General features: G+C 37.1%; 1 protein-coding gene across 5 annotated transcripts; it reads right to left on the reverse strand.

Annotated features, from left to right (window-relative positions):
• Window positions 1-5,346: 5,346 nt before the first annotated feature.
• LOC140881258 (uncharacterized) lies at window positions 5,347-15,884 on the reverse strand. Of its 5 annotated transcripts, XM_073286422.1 has the most exons (17): window positions 15,131-15,884; window positions 13,322-14,037; window positions 11,965-12,642; window positions 11,458-11,874; window positions 10,698-10,808; window positions 10,527-10,598; window positions 10,234-10,314; window positions 10,074-10,108; window positions 9,855-9,942; window positions 9,598-9,759; window positions 8,679-8,876; window positions 8,272-8,351; window positions 8,113-8,185; window positions 7,932-8,033; window positions 7,437-7,542; window positions 7,000-7,087; window positions 5,347-5,883 (listed from the first exon to the last, which is right to left on the reverse strand). In XM_073286422.1, the coding sequence occupies exons 1-17, from the start codon at window positions 15,498-15,500 to the stop codon at window positions 5,694-5,696; spliced, it is 3,567 nt and encodes a 1,188-aa protein (XP_073142523.1). In that variant the 5' UTR covers window positions 15,501-15,884; the 3' UTR covers window positions 5,347-5,693. The 5 variants fall into 5 exon arrangements, 4 of the variants coding, with proteins under 4 accessions (XP_073142523.1, XP_073142522.1, XP_073142524.1 ...); XM_073286421.1 differs by having other exon boundaries at window positions 11,458-12,642; XM_073286423.1 differs by having other exon boundaries at window positions 5,744-5,883; window positions 7,000-7,053; window positions 11,458-12,642.
• Between the last annotated feature and the right edge of the window lie 134 nt (window positions 15,885-16,018).

Below are 16,018 nucleotides of genomic sequence, written 5' to 3' on the forward strand. Positions count from 1 at the left end.
TGTCTTCGATGATTGAACACGTAGCTGCAGGTGGAGATTGGAGCTTCCGATCGTGGCCTATAAATATGGGTTCCGAGGGCCAAAATTTCACACCAATTCCTATCTTTCTCTCTCGGTTTCAGCCTAGTTTTAGGAGTTTAGGAGTGATTCCATCCTTCCTAGGCTTGGTCCGAAGGTTGGCGAGGTGCTCCAGGGTTGCTGCGGAGTGGTGCCCAAGTTCTGGGGCAATCGTCATCAGCGGGCTGACGACGGACGCAGGTATAGCTTTGACTCCTTATAGTAAATAGGGAGTATGCTATAGCGCAGTTAAGACTTTTAGAATAAGGTTATAATGCATGAGTATTTTGCATTGTAGTGCGGATTATGGCTTGGACTTTAGAGCTGGTATAGCTTGCCTAGTAGAACTAAGGTACGTAAGTACAGACTGAGATAGCCAGCTGAATATACATGTTTATGTGTTGCATAATTATGTGTTGCATTATTATCTGTCATAATATGCATGATTTACTGTTCATGATTTGTATGCGGCATTTGCATACCATGTTGAGCATGTTATCCTTTTGAGATAACCAGTTGTTCTAGGGTCGCTCAGCCCTAGGGTTGTTGTTATTATACGATCGGGTACCGTGTGACACCCACTGGACCGACGGGGCAGCGTGTACGGTTTTTACCCAGGACGGTGATAGTCCAAGATCGGGTTCAGTATGTGTGGCACCCACTGGATCTTCGGAGCAGCGTGCGCATATTGGAGGCGCCTATGAACTGAGCATGATTTTCCAGATATGATCCCAGTTACCCAGATCATTCATAGTTCATGTTGCATGCATCATATAGACCTGTATATTCAATACTTTACGTACTGGGCGTTAGCGCTCACGTCCCTTCTTTTATCTCGGACACCCCATTCGATGGGGCAGGTTTTGCAGGTGGACCAGGAGCGAGATCAGTAGTTGATCGGTGACCAGGGCTTGGTAGCAAGGGTCATCAGAGGATTTCTAGATTAAGATTTTATTCGGAATATATTCGATTTGGTTGTATCAAGATTTATTTATCTTGGAATTGTTTATCTTTAAGATTTTCCTCTGTTATTTCTCTGATTATGTTTAATTAAGTTAAATGCATGCTTAAGTTCTGATTAGTAGGTGATCACGGCGCGGGTCACTACATTCTGTACTAACACAACATTTGCAAGCCAATCTGGGTATGAAACTGGCCTGATGTACTTTGCCGCTAAGAGTTTCTCCACTTCAGCGGCTATATGCCGATTTTTCTATGGACCAAATGCTCTTTTCTTTTGCTTCACAGGTTTCATTTTTGGATCAACACGAAGGTGATGGAGCACATGTTCATGATGTATTCCGGGCAGAGGTTCATCTCCCCAGGCAAACACATCCAAGTTGAGAATGAGGAAAATTTTCAACTTCTCTTCCAACTCAGGAGGTAATTCGGTCCCGATCTTCAGGGTTTTCTTGGGATCAGTTGGAATGATTTCCACATGTTTCAGAGTTTCGGTTGCTGTTATTCTTTCTTTGCTCTCGGCTTCCTCATCCACCAAATGTATTCCGTTTTCACGTAAAATTTTTCCAGGTTTCGATGTTCTTTCCTCACTAGAAACTTGTCTTTTACGATTTTCTGATGAACCCCGTAATGTCACCGCATGAAATTCTCTGGCTAGACGATGGTCACCAATGGCTTCTCCTACTCCTCCTAGAGTCGGAAACTTCAGCTTCATATGATATGTCGATCCGATGACTTGGAATATATTGAGACTTGGTCGTCCCAATATCATATTGTACGCAGATGAAGCCTTTACTATAAGGAATTTCACCATCTTAGTAGACCGTTTGGGGTAAGAACCCAAGGAAAGAGGAAGCGTTACTTCTCCCAAAGCTTCAACTATTTCTCCAAAAAATCTGACTAGTGGAGTGTTGACTGGAGTTAACTGTGCATTACTAATACCCAACTTTACGAATGCATCATGAAAAATTATGTCGGCCGAACTTCCTGAATCCACTAGAATTTTCTTTCCTCAAAAATTGGAGATTGTGGCTGAGATGATTAAAGCATCATTATGGGTACCCCGAGGGTTCTCCAAATCTTTGTCACTGAATGATAATCCATCTTGGATGGTTCCAATTTCATATATCGACAAGGATGTGGGGCTAGATAAATTGTTGGTTCCTTTTGCTGCGTAAAAGGGCTTTTCTTGCATTGTTCGAGTCGCCAAAAGCAAGCCCCCAAGTGATTATGGCGATTACCCCCCCCTCCCCCCGAGGGCAAATTTTCATCAGCTCGTTCATGCTGTTTCCCAGTTTTATCATGGCGCTTTGATAGTCACGTTTTGGTTGTTCGTCCCGACGCCTGTCATCTCGCTTTTCACCGCGGAATTTGTCCACAAAATTCCCCAAATGTCCGCGCTTTATGAGTTTTTCAATTTTTGCTCGCAAACTGAAGCAATCTTCTGTAGTATGACCTTTATCTTTATGAAAATGGCAGTACTTTTCCGAAAGTTGGCACTTTGCGTTATTTTGCATTGGGCGAGGGGGACGTAACAATCCTTGTTTTTCAGCCACTACCAGTATATCGGTCAGACGTGCATTGAGGGGTGTATTCTGGAGGCGGGGGCTCTGTGCTGTTCGCTTCTCGTCTCTCTCTCTAATATCTGATTTATATTCTTCTCTCTTTCTTTTATTCAAGTAGTATGGTTCTAAAGATTCTTCAACCCGTATGTATTTCTCAGCTCTTTCCAATAATTCCTCTAGGTTTTTGGGCGGCCTTCCCGCTATTGATTCCTTGAACTTCCGATGGCGCAAGTTTTGTTGCATTATTCCAGCTAACAAATCATTGTTCACATGTAAGACTTCGTGCACCGCATGAGTAAATCGCCGAATATAGTCCCTCAAACTTTCTCCTTTCTTTTGAATGACTGTGAAAAAATATGCTGTTGTTTTCGGATATTTCTTGTTAATTAAGAATTGCTGGAGAAAGTAGTCAGTAAGTTGCTCCAAATTGGCAATAGATACAGAGGGTAACTTATTGAACCATGTGAGTGCTCTTCCTGATAATGTTGTTCGGAAAATTTTACAGTATGCAGCATTTGTGATATCATACAAATCCGCTTTCGTATAGAATTTGTCAATATGGTCTTGGGGGTCACTCGTTCCATCGAACTCAGGTAAGCTGGGGATTTTGACTCCCTTTGGTAATTCTTCAGATAATATGTCATCAGTGAAGGGGCTTCGACGTGACGGCAAAATTGTGGACATATTCTCTCCAGTTACATGTGTGCGAGATCCATCCTTCCGAGTTGGATTAGTGATCTTGTTTTCGCCAGAGGTGTCATGAACGGTGTGAACATTTGCTTCACCGTCTTTCTGAGTAGTATTTTTCTTGGTCTCCCCTTGATCTTTATCATTCACTTTAAACTTATCTTTATTTGGGTCTTCGTTATTAGGCTCAAGAGATGACGAGCCTTCAGTCTGAGCCTTTTTCTTGCTGCTTTTGCGCTTACGGGTTCCTAGGTACTGAGCAACTGCATCTTTTGCTGCGAGTGCTGCTGTGTTTTCCATTAGTGCAGTCAATGCTTCATGGGTGAGAGTAATACTCGGCGGTGCGTTTCCATGGTTATTATTTTCTTGAGACATTTTTGAAGTAATATGTGCAATCAATGACGTAAAGAACAAGTTTCCCACGGACGGCGCCAAGCTGATGTAGCCAAAAATCACTTGTATATGACACGTTGCTTCCGCAAAGTCCGGAGTATCAACAGATTCTTGTATGTTCTCCGTGGACATCTTCAATGGGTTGTTCCTACGTCACAAAACAAAGTCAGAGGAGCCGGGAGGGTTTTCGGCGAAGGCACTCCGACGCTCAAGTAAGTTATTACTCAAGGAATAATAATCGAGAGTAAAGCGTTATAGTGCTAAAGAAAGTGTGTACCTTAATAATGATGTGAGTTGAGCTATTTATAGATATTCGGAGAGTGTTTCACGGGCTTGAGCCTCTTATGTGCTTTTGTAGAATTCAAGGTCTGCTTGAATTAAATATATATAATATTTAAATAAGCTGGAGCCTCAAAAATATTTGTAGTGAACCTTCATAATTGGGCTCAGGCCTAGTTGAATTTTTATGTATAACCTATCAATGATAAAAAAAAATTATTTACATGCAAAATCTTAATATTGTTACCGATTGTTATAGCACCTGCCTAGTGAAAGGAATAAATTGTTTGATATATATAATGAAAATTTATAATAGAGATGACGAATACAGATGATAATTAATAATTGTCATGACGACAACAACGAGACATCAGAGATTCTTCAATCTACGGGCAAAATCAAAATGAAATATTTACCTGAAAAGAAATAGAATTTTATTTAGGATGACCATATGGCCCAATGAACACCATGTTTGGCAGATTCTTTTTTTTCCCCATTTTCAAGAAGTAAAAAATAAATTAATACACCATTTTTAGTTTTGTTCAAATTACATTTTATTTCCTCTTTTTTTTTTTTCATTCTCACTTTCCATACCGCACCAAAATATTAAATATGAAAGTATGGTTTAATTCAATTGAATATATTTTAAATTTTACAATCTCTTCAAAAGCAATGGATTTGGATTCTTGAAAAAAGAAAAAAAGAACGCATTTAAAAAAATAAATTAAGGAAACATCCAATATGCAATACCAAAAAAAAAGTGATATCTTTTTCTTCTGATAATTACAGAAATGATCCCCAAATAAATTTCAATGTTCAAAACCCCAGAAAAGAGTGTTACATCTACAAAACTTTTATAGCCTACTTGCGCTGAAATGCTAGTTATGTGGAGTATTCACTCTTTTTCTCTTAATAATTAATAATACTTTATAGCAAAATATATTTTTATATTTACTAAAATAATTCTAAATATGATGTAAACAAAATCCAAATAAATCTTCAGTATGTTATACACCATTTTGCAAGCATACCTTGTTGGAATTTTTTGTATATATCCTATCAATTCTGAAACATCTATTACTACGGAATAAAATGAAAGATTGTCCAAAAGTAAAAAGTGAAAAATATTATAATAACTAATTTTGATTTTTCCAGCGAAGTTTCGCAATTATCCTCCACCCAACAAAGGAATTTTTTTAATCAAACGTACAAGTTAGTATTTTTAAATTATTTTCAAAATTTGAAAAGTAACTACTATTTATAAATCTTTAGTTGGTTTTTTCATCTGTTTTTTTTATAAAAAATTTCTAAAAGCGTAATTTCAAAAAAAGCTTGACCCCGAAGGGGACCTAAAAGCGTAATTTAATAAATATACATTGCATGTGCAAGAAGCTAATGCCCAATGTATTAGAATCAATTCCAAGTAAATATAGTACACTTGTTTTGTAACAAGTTTTGTACAACGAGTACAGAACCAATTAAGCAGCATTCGGTCCCACTACATGGCACAATGTGGAGGTTTTCCAGCATTTGGCCGAAGTGACATTATATGACACAGAACACAACAAAGTCTTGTGTAGATACACTTGCAGATGTTAGAAAACCATGCAGGTGCAGCAAACTGGCAATTTTTTTTTACCCAACTTTGAAAGTCTTTTCCACCTCGTGATAAGTTTTTCTTTGCGACACAAACAAATGTAATGAAGGGATTATATACCTTTCAATAAGGCATTTATTTCCCTTTCTCTGATGTTATGCCCTTGAAGCAGCTTGGACCACCTGTGACACACAACTGCAGATTCGTAAAATTCTCAAGTACCCTGTTTTGAGACTCTTGAGTGCATCTTTAATCTCATCTAAGATTGATTCTGACGACGAACATTTCTTCACGTCAGGAGGCATTGCAATCTGAAATGGAAGAATGTCCGAAGGATAGACTCCCCTGCAGTGTCACAAAGCCAACTCGGTTTTTAAATCGATTATAGGTACGTACGTACAGTCACGTAAAATGAGTTCATCCGATGTATTGCTAGACAAAATGTAACATAAAAGATAATGCAATGAATGCTTCTCTAACGATAGGTGCGGTGTCGATTTTCGGTCTCAAGCTCCGAGCAGTCAATTAAAATTGAAAATAAAGCTTCGTGTGGCAGTAAGCCGGTAATTTGTGAGTTTTAAATTGGATCCATGGATACACATCAACAGACGAAATGAACAAATCAGACAAAATTGAAATTGTTTGAAGATAAATTATGGCTGCGGGTTTAAGATGGTTCGAGAACGTTTCAATCTCAACTCGTAAAAGTCTCTGGAAAGTAGTAGATAGAAATACTAAACTTGTTGCGCCTCAAATTCATATCCATTTATCAATGCAGGACCAAAGGATAGGAAAGAAAACTGAAATACGAATGCCTAAAAACAGAATGACCGTCCTAGGGGAAATCCTCTGTACAAAGAGATACACTCTCTTTACCCCAGAGCTAGTAACTGCAGTCGAGAAACAAAATAACAGAATGCATAAAAAATCTCTCCCTTCACATTTTTATTTTCTTCCCTCTTTCTAGACATTTCTACTGCTTCCGACTCCTGGGCCTGTTTATATCTAAGCCCAACAATAATTGAATCCGTAACAAAACTCAAATAGAGAGAAGCGGAGGCCTTAATTGACTAGGCATGACAACCGTAGGTTCAAATTTTGTACCTGAAAGTCAAACTAACCGCGACAGAAAAGACAGAACCAGCTACTAACTGACCAGCGTGAAATTAAGGCGTGTTTGATCACGAGGAAATGTGTTTACCATGTTTTAGGGGATTGTGTGGCCTTTGATAAAATTTTATTACTACAGAATAAGATGTCAATTGTTGAACTATTTCAAACAAAAACCAAGAGCATCCAACTTAGCCCTAAACATTTAATTAGGTTCCTCTCCTCTGGCATCTAAACCACATACGGATGCTAATGCATATTTGCTCATGCCTCAGATAATTCCAACTGGTGGGAGGGGAGGGGAGGGGAGGGGAGGGGAGGGGAGGGGGCGGGGGCATAAAAGTAACTAACCTTTTCAAGCAAGACATGTCAAGCTCCAGGATCACCTTCTTCTCGGCAACGAAACTATAGAAACAAAGCTTCAGAACAAGCTGCTCAACTGCATTCGGAATTTGCATACATGTTCATTTTGCGGCACACAATGGTCATAACACAACTTATCTAAGAGACTAAGACGAATTCACAGAAAATGATCGATTGTTATGATGCATTCTTAATCATTTCATGCATCAATTGAAGTAATAGAATCAGGGAACTTGAGTCAAAGCTCACCCCCAAAAAAAATTTATTTTACAGTCAAAGCAAAAGGCTTATGTATCAGAGAGCAAGGATATTAACTTTCATGTAGCATAGTTCCCATCGTTAAAAAGATTTTACAAATAAAAGTCTACAATCAATTACATTATAAGCCATATCTGAACAGATAGCAAGTAGAAAGAACTAAGTACCAGATGGTGAACAAAAACTCGAGTCTGTCAAGTTCTGGAACTCGATTTGTGCTAGCTGTACCTCCTCAAACACGTCCAGCAAGGTACCTAAAAGTGAATTGGTCACCTGCTCAATCAGCAGGGCAATAATATGAATGGGATGAATTATTCAGGGAACACTTCAAGACCAGGTTCAGAGGAATTCAGGCTGATATTTTAGAAAATAGAGCACTTCAGAGTCATATCAAGCACGAGCACAACAATATCTGGGAAGAATAATCAGTCAAAGATGGATTTGAAAGATTAAGTTATGTTAGGCCAGTTTAAATTCAAATTCACACGATTAAACAGCATGTGTCAGGTTTTAAGTTGTGATAACATATTAATATATCCTTGAGACAATATATCAGTAGCATAGACTTTGGATTTTGTTTCGACTTCTTAATCATTTCATCTTGATTTTTCATATGCAAAAATGTCATAATAGGAATTCTTAATCTGCACAATGTCACTTACTTGTATTTCTCGAACCAGAGATTTAGAACCAGCATATTTGCACTTGATCTCGGCATTACACACAAATTTAACTGCCATGCAAGCATCCATATTTGGAAAATTCTAAAGCAGAAAGACATTCATGTTACGGCAACAGAAATGCAAGTCAAACAAAGTCCAGTTGAAGTCAAAACAGATTCACCTTCATGAAGTTAGTATCATTGGCTTCAAGTGAAAATGATACGCTTGCTGTAGGGCCAACTACAACTTCTATTCTGCAGATAAAAAAATTCATGCCAGAGTGTGTACCAAAAAAAAAAACAAACAGAAGGCACATCTACAAAAAGGAATTTGTAGAAACCTCTGGACAACAAGGCCGAGGTAGTCGAGGACAATACTGTGATGATTGCTCATGCTTTCCACACTATGGAACACCCACATCTGAAAAAAAAACAAAAACGTTCTGTAAGGCGTAAGCAACAACAGGCGACAGTAATTAATGACATAATGTTTTTTTTCTCTATTTTTCTTTTAAGAAAAAGGGATGTCAATACATAAATATTCTAATCCCAGTTATCAAGTTCTTGCAAGAAGTCTACCCTATGTTAAGATTGCAGTCTCCCAAACAATTATGAATCTAAGACATCCAAAGTAACTGTTGCACCCCGCTACCACGTTAGGAGAAGAAGATTGACATGCAACAGTTGTAACTAAGATCAAATTGAAACTACTATTAACAGCAAAAGTTCCCATGGCAGGAATTCACACCTGCATATCTTGACGAACGAACCTGCAATAAGCCCTTTTTGTAAAATGTTCATTAACCAAAGCAATGGTGTCACCACATCCTGGCTCAGTTCTAATCTTGCAAGATGCATGGAAATTTTTCTTCAAGTTTGAAATTTTTTTCTCTGAAGCTTCTAAGACAGTCCTCATTGCGGCCAATTTTTCATGGCAAACCCGGTGCTAAACAAACCACAAGCATTAGTTAGAAGATGGGCTACCAAAATTTAGGTAGCTTAACATACTATATGGTGTATATTTATAAAACATATTATAAAATCAAGATATCAGTAACAAAAACAGAGAGGCACACGAGTAACACCTTAAGAATGAAAACCCAGCATGTAGATTCTGTGTTTTCCGACATTTTCCACAAGTGACAAGAAAACAACTCGCGTTTAAGCATGTGATAGTAGCTAAAGCTATTTCGAGAGTGATGATTGTTTTAAGCATCGAATGTCGAGGACAACCAGGTAGCGAAAATTGTTTTGCTGCAAAGAACTTTGTGCTCTTATAACAATTAGCACATTAGGAAGTTGACATAAGAGGTCTGGGATGTCATTTATTAAAAATAAGAATATGAAGTAGCCAAGGGCAATGTTAACTGCATTCCGGAAAAAATATGCCTCTCGATTACAAATCTCAAACATGACAGTTAGTTACAAAGTTGAACTAAAACATCATACATCAAAGATGTAGTTTATGCCATCGTTACAACTATGGATGTTAGAAACCAACTGAAAGCCTGTACATGTAAAAAAAAAAAAAAAAAGATAACAGCAAATGCTTTAATGACACCACCAACAATGTTTGTTCACTAACTAAATTGGGGCAGAAAAGCAACATCCGACAGACAATTTGAAGAAAAACTATATTTCTTCTAAATGCATATTAGACTCATTACCGCATTCGCCTCATTTGCTTTATTCGGATATACAGAAACTGACTGGTTGCCAACAGCATGAAATCGGATAACAGAGTTGGATACCTCCATTGAACATGAGGACAGATCTGTTCTTATTAATTGTGACTCCTGTATTCTAGAACTTAACTGTTGTAACCTTTTCTGCATGCAAAAAGCAAAATGATTAGCAGCAATTAATAAAAAAATATATATATATATATATAGCATATATTAAACTGGGACAAATACAACCGTACCAAAAGAGTCTCCCTTTTTAAATGGTTCAGCTGTAATTTTGCCCTCTCTAATACAATTTGTGATAACATTGTATTTGTTTCAGCGACTCTGCATCAGCAACAATTTAACCACCACATATTTTAAGAGGAATATAGAAAAAAAGAGTAAAAGAATTACCAAGTAGAGGAAAAAAGTCCTGTTTTTTTTCTACCAACAGAGTGACAAAAAATAAAACTTGCCTCTCGATTTGTTGGTCATGGAGAGCAGATGTACACTGACGAAGAAAATAGAGGAATTCAGTGAGCTGCTTGCTGGGAAATCATTGTCCAAATACACACACATATATAAAATATTTCATTTACAATCACGTGTTCTTTTTTTCTATTATTGGTAAAAGACCTTGGGAGCAGCATCAGCGAACAGTGTCTTGTAGAATTTTGACTTTTTCAGGTGAACCAACAAATCTCCTAGCACACCAAACTGCAATTTGGCAAAAAAAAAATAAAACAAAAGACAAGTAGCATCAACTAGGAAGAGAGTGTGGCCGCAAAGAATGAAACAAATAAACTTCTATCCCAGCCCTCAAAAGTCTATATATATTTAAGCGTGTCATTATTTCATAGTGGATACAGACAGAAGAAGGATTCCCGGTTTTGACCAATTACGAGAAAAAGGCAAACAGAGAGGCATACCATCATGAGATTAAACTCATCGCCTGATCCAAAAAACAAATGTTTGGTATCCTCGGAGAATTTTGATAATATCTGCAGTTAAGAACTCAGTTCATAAGAAGGAAAGTATCAAGCCGCCAAGACTGCTTAGAAAGTTAGATAGAAAAGAGATAATGAATGAAACATACATACATTAGTCCAATGTTTCCTTTCTCGGCCTATCGTTGTTTCCATGTCGCCATCGTTAAGAGAATCCAGTGTTTCTAGACCACTACTGTGGCCTCTCTGACACATGAGGCTTCTCTGCATTATGATCATTCCATTTTTATGATGTCTCCAATGAAAGTTGTTTAGTGTTTCTCTCGTGTGCAGAAAAGTTTTCCAATCTACTATTTGCCAAAATAGATTTAAGAGGCAATATGTTATATAGCGGTTTAAAGTTGTCTTTTAGACTTATAATGGTTCTAATAAACAATAGCATTGAATAAAAAACCATTAGTATTTAGCATGGACGATACAATACAATCGGAGTGGTAGAAAAGGACACCAAGACAAAGTTGACAAGCAGACAAGGTCCTTAGGTTGTGGTTTGTTGGTGGATAAGGGTTTTAAAAAATGAAATTTCAAATTATTTTGATACAGGGGAATTTAAATAATAATTAAGAAACCAACTTAAAATGGTATTTAAGGAATTTAATAATCCAAAGACTCCAAAGCTAACCAAGCAAATGCAAATGATTTAAAAAATGAATTTCAAATCAATCAATCCAAACACGACATAGGATATTATGAATTGTGTGAAAAACAGTCAAGCCTTATGGAATATACGGTACTAGGACAAATCGTCCATGATTTTCTACACACCAAGGTAAAAAAATATATGGGCGTGTGAGCATGCGTATCGAGCTAAGAATGAAAAAAATTAAGAAAATATCCGACCCTGCAAATTTACCTCATTTAAGTTCACACTTGGCAATGAAGAACTGGTACCACCTGAAATAGCTCTGAATTCTTCACCAGCAAGGTTATTTGCAAACCTGGAGGTGTTTGTGCTATTTTTTATACCTTTGACCGGAGTCTTAGGAAGCATGACTCCAGATTTATTGTCTTCACCAAGAACAGTGATGTTGCCAGTGCTTCCAAAATTCTCCTTGTTATTTATATCAATTTCTCTGCCATTTGCTACTTCAAGCCCAATCAATTGTTCAAAGTGGTTGACGTCAGAAGTAGGCATGTTTGACGATGACTTCACTCCCAAGGCTACAACATCCACCTTACCAGTTTCTGTTGACAGGTTTGGATCAACGAGATTTTCCTCTGGAGCAATACCTTGATCTTTGTCAAAATCTATAGTGCGTTTGAGCTGATTCTGAAGCATTAAATCTTTAGAATGATTAAATTGATGACCTTGAGAAGCTAAAAACTTATAATCCAAATTTTTTGCACGAGAAGAAACAACCTTGCTTGGAGTCACAATTGCTTTGTCTTCTATGCTAAAAGCAATTTCAGCTAATAAAGACTCAGTTTTGGTCATTAATTCATCTTCACTTGGCTTTTTTGTGAACAAACCACGCTTCAAATTACTTCCAGCAGTTTGTCCATATTTTAAAACTGAAGAGGGCTTCCTGGCACTCAAGCTACTTGGGGATTTCACACTAGATATATGGCCCAAATATTTTTCCAAATGATTTTCACCACCAACATAGTTAAAACTCTCTACCAAGTCATTATCCAAGCTTAAGGAATTTTTCAATTCTTTACCGTGACAAGAATTTGTAAGTTTCTCTTGAGTCACGATATCGTTCATGAGATCACTTTTAAAAATATCACAATTTTTGTATGGAACACTGTCAAGAGGGGATTTTACAAACTCCAGGGTCTTGATCGTGGCATTATCCAGTCGGGCACTGAAGGCAGAACAGAAGGAAGATTTCTCCATTAATTCCAGTTTGGAGATGCTTCGTTGAATTGGAGTCTCCATATCCTGATGTCCTATGCTTTCAATTCTCAGAAAGGAATCTGGATTTTCTTGCAAAGTACTCACGATCTCAAGATCTTTACAAGGAGAAGCAGCTGTTAGAAGCATTTGCTGTTTGGCAGGAGATTTAGACAATACTGCTGAGGATTCATACTCATCCTGTGGACACCAAATAACAACCAATAGAGGTGAATATCTGTGGCTCATCTTCACTAAAGTTCCAAGAACATCACATTTGAGGAAAAAACACAAAAAGAGTTTGTATGCCATATTAGCAGAATGATCCAATCAAATTCCTTTGAAAGTATTCATAAATATAGAATCCTTATACTGATACAAGAATCAATAAACGTGATAAAATTAAGGAAACTTAAAATCTTATTGTTAGGGTATGATTCCAAGTTTAAGATGAAAATGTCAGAAAGAGGAGTAAAAGTTTTGATAAAATATTAGGTTTCAGGTATATTCATTTTCTCAAGCGGATGAGATAATAGCTACGGCTCCAGAAGATTTCATAAAGTCTGAATATATCAAAAGGTTCGTGAAATTATATGTGACAGGAAAACACGTTCTTCTTAATTATATTATATAATTAAAAAATGTTAATATGGTATGAGGTAATGAACAAGCGCAATGGTTAGCTAAATATGAGCATTTTACCTCAAGTGTAAACCTCCAAGATGAAGAAAGAGATAAAACATGAAACATAGATGAATGATAAGCATGCAAGAAACAAGAAAAGCGAACACTTGCAGCCAATGAAGTTTATTAACACCTAGGCATATGGGTAGAATATATTCGAGAAAAACGAATGGTGCCATGGGAAAAATATCATTACTTTACTCAATTGATATGGTGATGAATTTGGTCTATGATCAGATAAGCAACGAGCTGTAACATCAAATGCATTGAGCAAGAGTTTTTTAGGGGAAAAGCTTCCAAGAATGCCATCTGCCTCATCCGACTTGCTGCCAACATCAGATTCATCCCCATTTGCCTTATCATGGGAACAGATCACACCTTGCTCTTTCCTAGAATAATTGCTCAAACTCACGGTGTTATCCCCATGATTGGGTGATAATAAAAACTCATTTTCCTCACTTTTACGTGATTTTGAAGCGGTTACATCATCATGTGCAGTTACAGAAAGCAAATTTTTCTTAGTTTCTGCCAGCAGTGCATCCAATCCTGGTGACAGTTTCTCATAGTCATATCGGTTAAGGTTTTCTACTACTAGGCTCATTTCATTGGAATTGCGACTACTGCTTAATTTTGATATCGGTGAAGAGGATTTGGGCCTTAGAGTTTTCAGTGAAGAGAATACCATGGAGCTTTCTACACTTGCATTCACAGGTGTTTTATCCTCAAAATGCAGTTGACCTACTGTCGGGGTTTTTAATTCTCCTCCTGACTCTGACCTAGCAAGGCTACGGTAATGCATGGAAAAAGCAGTTGAATCCATTGTAACATCATGAATATCATCTGAAGCTCCGGAATCAGACAACCGCCCAGGCCTTATAAAACTGGCAGATACCGGGCCAAAGAAATTTTCTTCTGCTAGAATAAAAGTAAAAAGCATAAGTTATTTACTTTTTTCAGAATTGGTGGAGTGTCAGTAATGAAAGCTGGAAAACAGGTTAACAATACTAGTGATGACTATGTGTGACATAATGCTAGGTCATGCTACCACGCCTACAACAAACCAAACAATATCTAATAGCCTTGAAATATTTCTACCCATGTACAGTACTGCTACTGAAAAATTTGTATTGTAACATGATTCATGAAGAAGTTTGCAATGTCTTTAGAGATGATACTAGACAGTAATAAGGAAAGTAAAGCCTAAAAAATAACCTCATTTTTTGGTCAAATTAGTTTATTTCTGGAGATTTCCAAATTCCAATCATGGTCAATATATGCTGAGAAGTATGTAATTTTTTGCTTCACTTGGACAACCTTGCTCGTGCTCCCAACACAACGTTGATGCCGTGATGCATGTTTGGCATTTCAAGTTTCAACATCTAAAATTTTTACAGATTCAAATATTGGAAAATAACCTTTACCTCTGTGCACGCCTAGTAAAAACAAGAGGATATAAGTCAAGAAATCAGTTTAACATGTTTTCTACCCATGAAGCAGTATAGACTGAGGCCAAGTAAATAATGAGCAAGAAATCCTTCATATAACGTCTATGAATTGTTCTCCTAGCACATCATTGTTATCCAGACAGTAACTGCCAAGATCGGGGTACAACAACTAAAAAACCCAACTTATGGCATAAACCAAAGTCTTCCAGGGGTACAAGAGTGACTAGTGCACCGATTTGGAATGGTAAAACTTATAGTTCAGCTAAACGAAGCGTCCTTTCTCAATTCCAGTGCAATTATAAGAGTTAGAAAGTATATTTAAACAGAATCAAACTTAAAACTATGTGCAACCATTAGAAATGAGGAACGTCCATTAATAAATGTCTCCCGTCCTATGTGCAGCTCGCTAAATCATCTAATGAAGTACGTGCAAATAGTCTAATTGTTTATAAGAATTTCACGTCCTCGTCAGCATGGAAGTATCACTAGTTCAGTACTGATTATACAAAGTCGAAAACCATAAATAGCCACCACAATCAAGCCTGAATGTTGAAACTTGCCATCATTGGACGAGGCAGAACCAATGGTGCTCCCTCCAGGAGAAGGTGACCCCAACGGTCGCAGAAATGATCTTGGCATTTCCATATCTTCAACATCAGTGTCCTCGCCATCGATTTCCTTAGGTTGCTCAAGTTCCAGTCCAAAATCCAGGTCATTAGCCGAAATTCTGTCCCTTTTTGCAGCTTTAGCGAGAGGAGTTTCGTTATCTTCTTCATCTCGATCGAAGAAGTGAACGGAAGTCATCTCTGCAAAACTGACTCTCCGTGCCCTCTTCCTCTGCAGAGCCATTGTAGTGGTGCTGCCGCCGGAATTATCCGTAGTGGCGATGGGGCGATATCCCTCGGCTGAAGCTTCTTCCTTGGAATCCATCCCTGTGATCAACTTCGCTTTGTTTCGATTTGGAGCTAGGGTTTTATCCGTATTTTGAAAACCGAAGCGGGTGGAGGGAAAAACTAATTTTGATTGCAAAGTAAATTCCCGTTTAGTCCCCTCGAGAATTCACCGGTAAAAAAAAATCCCGATGTTATAAAAAAAAAACCTAAATAAAAAAAAGAAGGTATATATGGCTTTGTTTGGACAATAACTTTAAAAACATTTTTGTAAAAGTGTTTTTAAAAACTATTTTATAAAAACATTTTAATAGTTAAAAAAAAGTTTGGACAAATATTTTATAAAAACAATTTTAAAGTTAAAAATAATAAACTAGGTGTTTGAACAACTATTTCATAAAAAATATCTTAATTTGTTCTCATGTCTATGATTGAGAGTTTTTTTATTTTTTTCTTTTATTTTTTTTCTATATATTTGTGATTGATTTTATTTCGTTTTTTTTATCATTAATGCATAATTAAATGTATAAACTTTAAACAAAAGTACTCATTTAAAAT

This window comes from Henckelia pumila, chromosome 2 (assembly GCF_033568475.1).
Source record: "Henckelia pumila isolate YLH828 chromosome 2, ASM3356847v2, whole genome shotgun sequence".
NCBI classification, from domain to species: Eukaryota; Viridiplantae; Streptophyta; class Magnoliopsida; order Lamiales; family Gesneriaceae; genus Henckelia; species Henckelia pumila.

What these genes read in the sequence shown, in the direction of transcription:
- LOC140881258 (XM_073286421.1), bottom strand. Translation starts at nt 15,500, where the DNA reads ATGGATTCCAAGGAAGAAGCTTCAGCCGAGGGATATCGCCCCATCGCC. An exon ending in AAAGGAAACATTGGACTAAT is followed by an intron (nt 10,599 to 10,697) that starts GTATGTATGTTT and finishes TCTTAACTGCAG; the next exon opens with ATATTATCAAAATTCTCCGA. An exon ending in CTCGGCCTTGTTGTCCAGAG is followed by an intron (nt 8,186 to 8,271) that starts GTTTCTACAAAT and finishes TTTTATCTGCAG; the next exon opens with AATAGAAGTTGTAGTTGGCC.